The sequence below is a fragment of the Triturus cristatus genome, chromosome 12, assembly GCF_964204655.1.
Source record: "Triturus cristatus chromosome 12, aTriCri1.1, whole genome shotgun sequence".
NCBI classification, from domain to species: Eukaryota; Metazoa; Chordata; class Amphibia; order Caudata; family Salamandridae; genus Triturus; species Triturus cristatus.
In genome coordinates, this window is record NC_140595.1 from 534,798,723 (window position 1) to 534,812,410 (window position 13,688).

At 44.7% G+C, this 13,688-nt stretch overlaps 1 protein-coding gene across 2 annotated transcripts in view; it reads left to right on the forward strand.

Annotated features, from left to right (window-relative positions):
- Positions 1–13,688, forward strand: part of PHAF1 (phagophore assembly factor 1) — a 225,587-nt gene that overhangs the window by 105,731 nt on the left and 106,168 nt on the right. For both annotated transcript variants that reach the window (XM_085638616.1, XM_085638615.1), the window contains exon 3: positions 2,662–2,745. In XM_085638616.1, the coding sequence (XP_085494742.1) occupies positions 2,662–2,745 (84 nt within the window). The remainder of the gene's footprint in view (positions 1–2,661; positions 2,746–13,688) is intronic.

Sequence of the window (13,688 nt, forward strand, 5' to 3'; positions counted from 1 at the left end):
GAGGGTGACTTTAGCCAGGACAGCTCCTTCGTGTGTCCTGCCTGCTCAGAGAAATAGCATTTTCAGTGTCCATTTGGCAACCCACTTAAGCCACGGCCAGAGTGAGATCTCTCGCCCTTTAGTCCTTGGTGACATGACCAGGCTAGGGACGGGCCTTTGTTAGTGCTTGCAGCCCTGCTCCTTTTCAGCAGCAGTAGACAACAAACGTAGTGAGTAAGGAATAATCTGTTTTTCTTTTCAGCATCGAAACTGGTAGGTCTAATGTCATAAAGTGCAAAATTGCACCAAAGATGGGCTGTGGGAGTTAATTTAATGGCCTCAGGTCATAGGTGACCCTTCAAGAACAGTTATCCTGATAGCTCGCGGTTGGCCTTTGTTGGCTCCATGCTGGCACAGGTGCAGCAAATTGAAAGTTGCATGGGGCCATGTGAAATGGCAAGATGCGGATTTCGAAACACTGCAAAGGATTGTGATTGCTTGATTCCAGGGTGGCTGGCATCCTTTAGTTTAAAACATCCATGAACACCCAGATGGTCTGTCTGTTATTCCTAGCTGTATTTTGCTAAAAATCAATAAACTTGAGGCAGTTTTAACTAGCAAATTAGCATTTGGTCTGTTTTTGGTAGATAATTTGTTTCTGTCGCACGAACCAGGATGAGGAGGTAGGAGTGGGAGCACTTGGGATACTGCACTGAAGGTGGTGTTTGATGTGTAGGTCCTCTTTAAAACCAAAGCAAGGGCTTTTGGGACCTGTTGCATTTTTCTGTGCCCCCTGCCCTGGGAATGGTACAATATTTTGTTTGTATCGGCCATCAAGCAGCCGCTGATGCTGGTGTCTTACTAGTATTGCTTTATTGTAGCTGCAAGCCGTCCTCTTATTTATATTTTAGTTATTTTCGTTGCCCATGCTATAGCTAAATGCAATCAAGGCCAATCCAAATGATTCTTTTTGTATGTGTGTTGGACAGGGACAGTTTCTTTTTTTTGCCGCTCATGGCTCTAGAAGAAACTACCTGTAGTTGACAGGCTACTAACCTAGGTCCATCGAGTAACACAGTGGGTTTATCACTGGGCTGGTTTTTGTTGGGTGTGGTTGAAGTATTTGGTTGGAGGCGGAGTCTAGAATAGCACTGGGCAGGTTTCTATGGGACTTTAAAGATGTCGGAACTCTAGATGAGTGCTAGCTTAGAGGAATTCATAAAAAATTGGTACCTAGATGCCATTAGACATGGCCTGACTAACCTACAGTGCCTCAGTAACTATTTTGTCGATGGGGTTCTCCTGTTGGACATAGTTGTGAACTTTACATGTTAAACTACAGGTGCCAACGGAGAAGGTGCCTCCACCTATGTACTGCTGACAGCATCCCTATCTACCAAGTCCCACCTTCAGGTACGTACTGTTCCGCAACGAGGCTGAGACCTCAAGAGAGGCTGAAAAAGAGCAGAAGAATGGCTCCCATAACCACCATCATACGAAAACCAAGTTGTTCACCTTATAAAACTGACTAAAAGAACTACATATGGATATTTTATTTATTGTGAGTAATATATGTGCTGCCCAAACTAGGCGCTCTTCGCCATTCCACCCTCTAAGAATAAACCTTGGCTCTTCGACCTTGCTATGCCATTAAAGGTAAGGCCCAAAGAGGCACTGGCAAATCAGTGAGCTTGCAGTGTTACCTGCCTCCTCAGCTTCATACAACAAAAGCAGTGCTCACGAGGTTGGGCCCATGAATGAATGAATGGAGGGGGGGTGACCAGTTATCGGTACGAGACGAAGGGGTGGGTGGGGATGTGCTCTGTTTCCGAAATCCGATTTAATTATCTGTTCACGATATTGTACCGTGAATAGGACAGGGATGCGGGGTTCTGGGTGCTAGGGACCCTGTTTGCTGCTGAATGTATATTGTTATGATCCATTCTGTCGTTATGCTGACCTGTGATACTATAAACTGCTGACGTAAAATGCTTATAAAAACCGATACACACACGAAAACAGAAAAGCAGTGCTCACGAGGTTGGGCGAATGAATGAATAGAGTGGGGGGGGGCAGATGTCTATTCACTATATTGTACTGTGGATAGGACAGGGATGCAGGGTTCTGGGTGGTAGAGACCCTATGTGCTGCTTAATGTATATTGTTATGATCCATTCTGTCATTATGCTGACCTGTGATACTTTATGTAACTGCTGACGTAAAATGCTAATAAAAACCTATACACGCGAAAACAGAAAAACAGTGCTTACGTCAAGGATTGCCCTTGACTTTCCAAATGCTCCAGAGAAGCGACCTGACACACAGGCACTGATAGGATCTTTGCGAAGGGTATTTTCTAACTAAAACGCACCCTGCTTTTAATGTAATTCCTCTGACCTGACCAGACTTTTGATTGATTTGCTGAATATTGGACCTGATGTGGGATGCTGACCAGTAGATACAGTGTCATCAGCAGATACAGATGTTCACTTCTGTTCATTGGCCTTGGGCACAGTGAACCATATCGGGGAACGGGGCAGAGTTTGACGTGTGCACGTACAAGCTGTAATAAATGTATTGCAGTTTATTCCTTTAAAAATGCTATAACTTGAGCCATATGTTTTCTTATAGGAAATAAAACCTTTCTTAAAGATAAGAGCATACTACCTTTTTGTTTTTCAGTCTCCTCTTAGCCATGACCTCATCCTCAATCTGACTCAGGACGGAATCAAACTGCTGTTCGATGCTTTCAATCAAAGGCTGAAGGTAAGAAGAACAGCTAGATGCTATATATGTACCAGGCAGATAGCCATTGAGTGCGCAATTTTATTGACCCGTTTTACTTTCTAATATCTCTCAAATGGACTCGGGCAGAACTGGCTGCTTCGCTGGTACTGCCAGAGCCGATTATTGTTCCCGCAACCATGATCATTGGTCCCAGGGACGAAGCAGGAAAACAAGAGCCAAGAGCTAGAGAAAGTAAATAAATGAAAGGCAAACATAGAAGCACCCCCGTCCTCCCACTACAGGAACACCGCAAACACATAAACCTTATGTGCACTGAATAAATTATGCATTCTAAGTATTGGCAAACATCATACGGCTACATTTGTTGAACAATGTCGTCCACGTGGTAGGCATCCATTTGGCCGATATCCTGTTTCTATCACCTAGAGTAGATTCTTATAGCTCTACTTTTCCTAGCATTAGATCATGTAGATATTTTTTCCATCAAAAATCTTTTTAACCCTCTGAACAGTGTCCGGAATAGAATTTTGTTAACTATAAAAAAAAGCCTCTTTGTAATGTCAAAAAAGTGACCATGCTGTTATGACATGCTGACAATGTGGCAAAAAAGTATGGACATCGATTAGAGTGTAGGAAGTGTTAGCAGACCCTACCCCAGACACATTATTGCTACACCTGGCCTAAGGGGGTCATGAGGGCAGGAACAGGAAGTAAACCGGGGATCTAAGAAATGTGTGTACTATATGTAATTTCCCAGTCCATGATCTTCTTGTAGCCCCTCAACAGCAAGTAGGCCACTGCTGAGGGGCTAAAAATGCATAATGGTATCGCCATGTGATGATGTTGGGTGTTAAAGGGTACCTGCCATTTTTCTGAATCAACATAATTGAATGCTCAGCCTTCAGCTGCATTTGAACCTCACCTCAGGTTCTTGTTCCTGGATCATGGCTGAAGAAGCTTGCACTCTTCTGGAGAATGGCTTGAAGGTGCTGCTGGCGGTAGCTATGTTGGTCAGACTGCTCTGCTTACACATGAAATGCAGGTGGCCACTGATTCTCAACACAAGCACACAGCCTAAAAAGCGATGTGTAAACTCTTTGTAGAGGAAAAAGGTTGCCCACTTTGTGTTTGTTTTTGTTGTCCTGTACTTTATATTTACCCACGTTTGAAGTTGCAATGGCTATAGTGTATGACTGCGCCTTTGGCAGAGGCAGTGATGCCACCGTTAGGATTCACCACATTTGACAATGCACTTTTAGGCAGTGCGCATCACATACATGGATAAAGGGACTTTTGCTTACCCCTCTTCCTCCATTTGCCTTTTAAGATGTCATCCACCACCACATCATTTATCATGTCACAAAAGGTCAGCTCTTCATCCATTGGCTATCTTGCACTGTGAATGACCGCATTTTACATTAATCACGTGCCCAGCTACTCGAAAAGAAGCACACTTGGGTGCTTGGGATGGTGTGCCTGGGAGGCTGAGCCACTCATTTATTAATATACATTCTTGCTAATTTCTTTGCGTATGTTTGCAAAAAACAGTTGCACACTTGCCAAGGCTAAATTGGTCAGTTTGTTTTGTAATTGTTATTTCGGGCTAAAGTGCAAAGTTTACTGCTTCAGATGATGCAGAGTGAAATAATGTCCACGCGTGTAGATGTCTTGGTACTGCCTCCTGCTAGAGCACATGAAAGGTCAGCTTGTCTTTTGTGCCAACTAAACCTAATCTGGTACAACGCTGGACGCATGCCTCCTCCAGCTGGAAGAGCATAAAGGCCAGATTCTTAACTTCTTATTCAGACCTTTACTCCAGGCTCTTTTGTGGATCTGGAAAACTGTCAGCAGTTGTAACATTAAATGTTGCAGATAATTTGGACTGTAACTCTTCCCCCCCCCCCCCCCCCCCCCCACACTCTCCTTCTCCCCAATTTCATCTACAAACTGTATCTAATGGAGCACTCTTGAGTCTCATAAACTTGGCAGAGTGTGATAGAGAGGACTTATTCCCCTCCACTGTAGGAGCCATTGCCTGAAAATTAGACCTGCCAAGACAGTACCAAGCTGCCCATCTTCCATTCCTATTCAGCCTGAGTGATCTCACATTTTTAGCAGTTCGCTCCGCAGCGGCATCCCAGAGTGGCCCGTAGAATGCGCCTCGTGTAGGACTTTGGCTCTATGCGTATTTTGTTACAGAAAATACTGTTACAAAAAATACTGAGACAGAAAGTAACCTGGTACAGTAAATCTGATAGGAAACTGTTTTCCAGTCTGATGTTTTCTAAGGGCACAAATTCATGGATAAGTATTCTATCACAATAGCTATTAAGGAGGCCTGGGTGATTATGTTTAAGCAGCCATTTTGAGGAATTTTTCATCTCCTTTCAGCACAACATTAAAAGAGTATTTTTATCCAAAGTGCGACAAAACTAAAAATTTCAAAAACTACTGAAGCTCACCGAAACATGCCGACAAGACACCTTGAAAATAAAAAAAGCGTAAAGTTTCTTAAAGCCGGACAATTCTGTGAAACTCGCAACAAATCTCAGAGCATTTAATTCACTACACACTAATGGAAACATGTGATTTTTTTTATCACTCGAGAAGACAGGGAGAACAATGCATTGACTCAGACGTTTTTCACAAGAAGTATTCAAATGCACATTTAACTGGGGTAACAATTCAGCAACACAGCAATTTGGAGGTATTATTTTTAGAATTCTATTTAAATTTCTTTTTTTTTTTTAGTGTAAAGTATTTTATTGCTATTCTAAGAGGTTTGTTCTTTGGTAGTCTCTCACTATTTGCAATTTTTAACTCCAGTACATTTTTAGGTCTCGCCTGACCCAGAGCATGCGCTGGTCTGGTGAGACTTTTAGTGAGGGCTCAAAAAATGACCATGGCCAGCCTAGAGCTACAGTGCATGTGCGCGGGTGCGCGCTTAGGAGCAGAGGCTGGCAAACCTCGTCATGCTCATTAAGCGCCCGCGATCACTTTCGCGGCGCCCCTTTGATGTTCTCGTTCAAAGAACATCAAACATCAAAGAACATGTTTTTGTGTTAATGCTTTGCTGCGCCCGTTTGACTTACAATGTGCTTTCTTTTTCCACAAACTCGATGTTTGTGTTCCTTTATTTTGAGATGCTTTCAGTATTACTGTTTTGTGACTTAAAAAACATTAAGGAAATGTTACTGCGAAACTGGACAACGTTCACAGTGTTTATTTCTGATCGCAGCGGCTGCTTCATGTCCATTGCACCATTCAGGGAGTCCTTTCGTTGGTGCTTTCAACTGAGGACATGATGAGGAAGCTGGAAACTTTTGGCACATTCTTTTTAAAAGCACAGCATGTTGGCGACCGGTTAATCGATTAGACCTATGTAGCGCTTTAGATCTCAAAGCGCTATGGTGGGTGCAGCCGGTACAACTCATGAAATATGGGGTGCGACTCGCAAGGAGGGGGCAGGTTTGAGTGCACATTGGCTGCAATCGAACTCTTTTTTTTTTTTCTTTCTTTCTTTCTAGTCCTCATACATGCCATCGGAGAAAGCTCTAGAAGGAATATTTCAACACCCTGCAAACAAGCCCCCACTGGAAACCGCCCCAATGGTGGGCTTGAGAGGAGGGGTGAAGTCTTCCCAGAGGTTCGGCTGTATCCTGGTCCCACTCCCGTTCACACCTGAAGCACCACTTTTTACTGGGGAGGACCGGACCGACAGACCTCCGGCATAATCATAGGACTTATGTTATTTCCCTCTCCAGACCTCTAATGCAGGCCAGATTTTTTTAGCACTGGAATTGTCACAGGCCATATCAGATTGACTGACCATGATGATGTTCTTTAGACAGTCCGCAAAGGAGGGAGGTGTCTCGAGCTTCCAAGCTTTACAAATTTCCCTCCTAGCAATGATTACTACATAAAGTGCAAACTTTGAAGCTAGGGCATTCAAACCATAGTCCGACAGAAGACCGAAGAAGATAAACCTAACATTTACTTCAATCTGCATATGCAACACATCCTCCAGGAAACCACATACCTCAGTAAAATAGGGTCCGATTTTCGGGCAATCCATGAACATATGAAGATCATCAGCAGCTGGATACTTACATCTAGGGCAGTGATAGATTGTTGGAGACATTTTAGATAGTTTACCCGGAGTCCAGTACGCTCTATAGGCAGTTTCTCCTGAGATTAGCTGGTTTAACCCCAGACTGTAACATAGAAAATGAGTCACACCAAAGCTTCCGTAAGTCGTCCTCATTTTCAGGGAGAACACCACCCCACCGTCCCACCACCTCTAAGTCTAGACGATCTCCTGTATCTATAAAAGCCCCATACCAGAAAGACACTTCCCGTTTCCATGATCCTATTCTCGAGATGGAGTCAGTAATTATTCCCGGATCTTCATTGCACCATGGCTGTGTTGTCCACCACGCAGACAATTGTTAGAATTTAAATCTCGTTAATGTCCCGCTGGTTATATTCGACAATGAGTCCCAGCTGATCAATTGTAAGTCTTTCTGGAGGTCACCCCATAGCCCGATACCTGCTAATTTAAGTGGTTGTGACAATTGGTCCTGGAGGCATACCGGGGTACCAGGAGAATGACAAATTGGGGCCTGGGTTGTATAATATGGTATTCGCAGTGTATTCCTAACAAACCCCCAATTTTTTAGTGCCGCTAATAAAATCTTGAGTCGAACTTTTTTGTTAAACTTGGGATCCCCAAATTTATAGAGAAAAAACTTCTGTCCCTGCGGAACATCATGCAGCAGTGCCTGGAACAAACGGCCCAATGAGGAAGAATCCGTCTTATTTGCTAACATTCTAAAATGAAAAGCATGGCAATAAGAAAGTAGGTCAGGGAGGGCCAGCAATCGAACTCTTAAGATGATGGGCTGTGTGTATCCATTATCAGCACTCCGTATTCGCTAAGTGATCTTGTTTGTTTTGTTGTTGTGTTAATGCTTTGCTGCGCCCGTTTGACTTGCAGCGTGCTTTCTCTTTCCACAAACTCGATGTTTGTGTTCCTTTATTTTGAGATGCTTTTAGTATTGCTGTCACACACACAACCACACGCACAACCACCCAAACAACCACACACGCACAAACACAGCCACACACACAACCACACACACAACCACACACAACCACACACACACACACAACCACACCCACAACCACACCCACAACCACACACACACAACCACACACAACCACACACACAACCACACACACACACAACCACACACACACAACCACACACAACCACGCACACACACAACCACACACACACAACCACACACAACCACGCACACAACCGCACGCACACAACCGCACGCACACAACCGCACGCACACAACCGCACGCACACAACCACACACACACAACCACACACACCCAACCACACACACCCAACCACACACACCCAACCACACACACCCAACCACACACACCCAACCACACACACCCAACCGCACACACCCAACCAACCGCACACACCCAACCAACCGCACACACCCAACCGCACACACCCAACCGCACACACCCAACCACACACACCCAACCACACACACCCAACCACACCCACACCCACGACACAGACACGACACAGACACGACACACACAACCCCACACACAACCCCACACACAACCCCACACACAACCCCACACACAACCACACCCACCAGACACGACACAGACACCACGACACAGACACCACGACACAGACACCACGACACAGACACCACGACACAGACACCACGACACAGACACCACGACACAGACACCACGACACAGACACCACGACACAGACACCACGACACAGACACCACGACACAGACACCACGACACAGACACCACGACAGACACCACGACACAGACACCACGACACAGACACCACGACACAGACACCACGACACAGACACCACGACACAGACACCACGACACAGACACCACGACACAGACACCACGACACAGACACCACGACACAGACACCACGACACAGACACCACGACACAGACACCACGACACAGACACCACGACACAGACACCACGACACAGACACCACGACACAGACACCACCACACAGACACCACGACACAGACACCACCACACAGACACCACCACACAGACACCACCACACAGACACCACCACACAGACACCACCACACAGACACCACCACACCACCACACAGACACCAGTACCCGCACCCCCCCCACACACACCACCACACAGACACCACCACACAGACACCAGTACCCGCACCCCCCCCCACACACACCACCACACACACCACCACACAGACACCACTACCCGCACCCCCCCCCACACACACCACCACACAGACACCACCACACACACACCACCACCCGCACCCCCCCCCACACACACCACCACACACACACCACCACCCGCACACCACCACCCGCACCCCCCCACACACACACCACCACACACACACCACCACCCGCACCCCCACACACACCACCACACACACCAACACACACCAACACACACACCACCACCCACACACCAACACACACACACACCAACACACAAACACACACACCAACACACAAACACACACACCAACACACACACCAACACACAAACACACACACCAACACACACACACACACACACACCCACATTGGCATAGCCAATAGGTCTCGCCGTTGGGACCTTATAAGTGTTTAGCCACGCAACAGTTGACATGGTTGCACCAAGGATATTGTGCTGCATAACTAAATACTTAGAAGGTCCCAAAAGTGAGACCTATTGGCTATGCCAATGCTTGTTTCCTATGTCTTCATTCTTTGTGGAAAGCATGCTCACTTGCTTTTTTCTTTTAAATTGTGCCATTTCTTGTTGGCATTTCTCTGAACTAAAAAATGTATGACAGGATTTCTTTATAGTGAGCTGTACATAGGGAGTTGTATGACAGAAGATTGGTGAATATTTGTCATGCTAGCACCAAGATTTTTTTTTTTGACTCTTGGTGATTGTTTGTTGCTCCCGCCACTGTATTCATGATGGTGTACACATTTGAGGATCGCTCAGTAGTTCGACCAGTAAGCCTAAGCCCCATTTGTCACTCCACTAACGCAGGTTTGAACTCTGACAAGGTGGGCCCGCTCTTGAGACTTCAAGACCAAAAATGAGAATGCCAATAATTATTCCTATTTACTTGGCAAATAAATGCACACTACCGTTTGAAATTCTATATAAGTAAATTATGCTTTTAATAAGTGTAAGTACTCTGACTCAGCATGAGTTATGGTGTCACTTTTATTCTGTTTATTCACATTTACCCCATTTTCCATACAGAGGATACCTGTCTCTGAATATGAATAGATTTGAAGCTCCTTCCTGGGCAGTGTAAGATTTAGACCTTAGAAGGACATGGTTCAGGAGTGGATTCTCCATTAGGGCTATGGGGATGAGCCCCCCTGAAATTTCTTCACATTCCTGTACAAATATTAAATAGATCGATTAGTTTAGAGAAACGATTCTCTCTAACCAGATCGATGTATTTATGTCTGATCTGTCTATCCCTGGCTACCTGACCCGCCTTACTCTGAAGCAGGAGACGGAAGCCAGGGCGGTAAATCTGAACTGTGACACACAACGCAGGGCTTACTGTTATAAAGCCCTTTATTGCCATTGAAGTCTATGGCAGTATCCGCTATAGGCCAGTGATGCTTTCAATCATGGTTTCGAGCGCTGGGGTCTCCGTCCCTGCATGAGATCAGCCGTCCGTCAATTACAGGCATAGGTCCCACCCTTTCTCATTTGTCACATGTATGAGTGGATGCAAGAACGTGTGTTTTGAGGCCTTGTTCTCTGCAATGGTAAGTGTTAGAATGCCAATCTTCTGTTATGTATATTGTGTTGAGACCTCTCTTGCTTTGTTAGAACTGGATCCGCTGCATTTATTCCCCCGTGAAATTGATCCAAAAGACGAGCAGGCCAGGGTTCTTGTTCCCTTGTGAAGTTGATCCAAATATCCGAGTCAAGCACAAAATGAGCGATATGTGTTTACTGTAGACAGTTATCTATGACATTAAAACTGACCCTATCTTCATGCCCTTCACAAAATGAATTCCAAAAACATGGATTGATTTGCAAACAATGTGTTAAAAACTTTAAGGCAATGCATGTCAGCGGTTTAGTTCCTCTTTTATTTCAAGTTTTCATTAATCTGGTCTTCCTCAAGAGTTAGCAATTAATCACGTTGTTTCTGTATGTGTTTTCCGTGCATACTTTGAGCGGTGCCAGGTGTTTGTGAAGGGCTCTGAGTGAGAGCTCTGATCCTGAAGCCAAAGGAAAATGCCTGCCAGTGGGTTGGCCTCTCTGCAGAGCACACAGAACAATGATCATGTAATCCAGTTGTAATTGCAATTCTGTGAAAATGTGTGTGAAAGGGTGCACAGATGGCAACATATTTACAGGTCAAAAGTTGAAGGAAATAAATTGCTTAAATGTGAGTGAGTACAGTGTATGTTTGGAAGTGGTCAAGTGAGGGATATGCAAAGAAGTGCATTCGGGGAAGAGTGAAAAGAGGGTGCTGAAGAGGAAAGAAAGGTGGTTGAAGATGTGCAGATGGACGAGATGTGCAGAGAAAAAGGACATACACATCTAACATAAAGCACACCTAACTGAAGGCCAAAACTTCTTCCACAGGCCTCAATTCTATTGAAATTTCAGAATTGGAACATGTTTAAGATCAAATATTTATAACAAGTCCTTTTTGTTACTCATTTACCTTAAACAGCAAACGACCATTGTCAAAGCCAATCATTGTGACAGGTTTTAGGTGTATGCCAGTTGTTGTGTTATATATCTGGATGCAATTACGTCTCCGAGAGAAACCAAAATACTGGTCGGGTAGCACACTATGGGAATCACAGAAATTTATTTGACATGTTCTTGTTTAGAGAGCCCCCAAATGTTTCTTTCCACTTAAAGGCCTGCCTTCACATATTTCTATATGACTGATTGCAATTAACAGCTGTGGGTCCTTCTCGAAGCCTGGTTAGAGCATTTTCTTCCAAAGTTGATGCCTCATGCAGTGCAAGACACTGGGCAAGCACACACTTAAGACTGAAAACGTGTTGTACAATTTGCACATTACAGCAACTGTTGAACATATTAATGCAGTAGGGCAGTTTTTAATGTGTTTAATATTTCAAGACTACACGTTCCCACTGCTATTTAAGCCTTGCTTTATCACTAAATTAATTTGCTTTAAAATTCTCTGTTTGCCAATCTTTTTTTCAATTTTTTCTGGAAGAGAAACCAACCTGGACCCCACGTTTGTCTGTTAAGCTTGCTCGCGTCGCTCACTACATAAGTCATACCAAACATTTATGCTCCACCACTTTCAAATGTCACAAGCTGCCATTGGCATGGGTGACATTCTCCCACACCCCTTCTCCTTTTACTTGCAGGTCTTGGTTGCACGTAGCAAGACAACAAAAAGTGCTGAATGGTAATGTTTGAATTTATCCGAGCCACTGGCAATTTCTCTTCTTGCCTTCCATGATATCGTTTGTGTTTTTAGAGAAGGGGAACAATCACATCAAACTCTGCATCAACACTGTTGTGTTAGGAACACCCCTTGCCAACGTTCAAGGCCATGTCAACTTACAAAGGAACACAAGCCACCCCCGAGCTGTCGTGCAGCGCAAGTGCCTGTGGTACAGTGAGCAAGAATCCGTGTCTGTGCGCAGCCATACTACTTTGAGGGCGCTTATTTAGACAGCTAAAAAGTGATACGTGGAAGTGCTTGAACAATTCTGAACACTGGTAATTAACCCTGGTGAATTCCATACCATCGTTTCTCTACAGTCCATTACAGAAGTGGGCCAACTCCCTGCAAATTAGCCTTTGTCCTACTCCAATAGGAACAGTTGTACGCACACTGCCAGTCCAAGTTGGCTGCATGTAGTACACACATACGCTGAGCAAGCAAGCTATAGGTTCTCCACCACATACTTGATTCAGCATATCCATTTCATCTGATAGACCAAAAGAACAGCAGAGATTGAGGTGCAGGATGTGGGTGTGTGAGAATATGTAGCTTGTATCTGGAGAAGAGACTCGATGGGTGGGGGTGCAACACTAGGGTAGGCGCTACCTTTGCCTTTCCTTGTAGGAAGATTGTCATGTGCATAACGTTTTGGTCGGATGAACAACAGTGTTTAACTTGTAGTTTCAAGGGTCTTCAGGTGTTTTTTTTGGGATAGGTTTTGTTTTTGTGATTCATCACTCCAGAATTTCAGCTTTAGCTGAAGAATGCAAGAACTTGTATCCCTTCCCTCTGACACCACCACAAAAGGATCTTGATTATATTTTGGGCTGAAACTGTGCACCTTTGGCAGTTCCCTGTGATAGCGTCAGGCAAAATAGCCGGGCAATCTAACACCGGTGTTAATACTACTTTTCAACTTTTAAGCACTGTATGTCACCCATATAAATCCACAAAACCAGAATGTCGGTGAAGCATTTCCTGTCTAAAACATACAGTTTTTAGAACGTAGGGCCAATTCCCACTGGTTCTTCCAGACACATGGCCCTTATTCAAGTAAATAAATTATGCAGCATGTTCCCACCTAAAAAACAGTAAACCAGAAACCAGGCTTGGGGAGGTGTGAAGCAGAATGGCCTTTCTTCCAGCCACTTTTAATAGCTTTGCAATGGTAAAATCAGCAAATACACCTCGCCTCCCTCAGGAGACCTCACTGCTGTACTTGGCCTGGTTGGAAGCCTTGTGCTCTCCAGTTGACCAGACATTTGTAAAGAATTGCTTTTGGGCAAGGGGACTGCCTCATTGGCTTAGTTTATCACGCAGTGTTCTCGTGCCCACTGTGAAGAATTACATTAAATTGTGGTGTTCCGACAGTTGGAGCTTTGGGACTTCTAATCAAGTTTTAATGGCTCCAGCTGTCTGTTG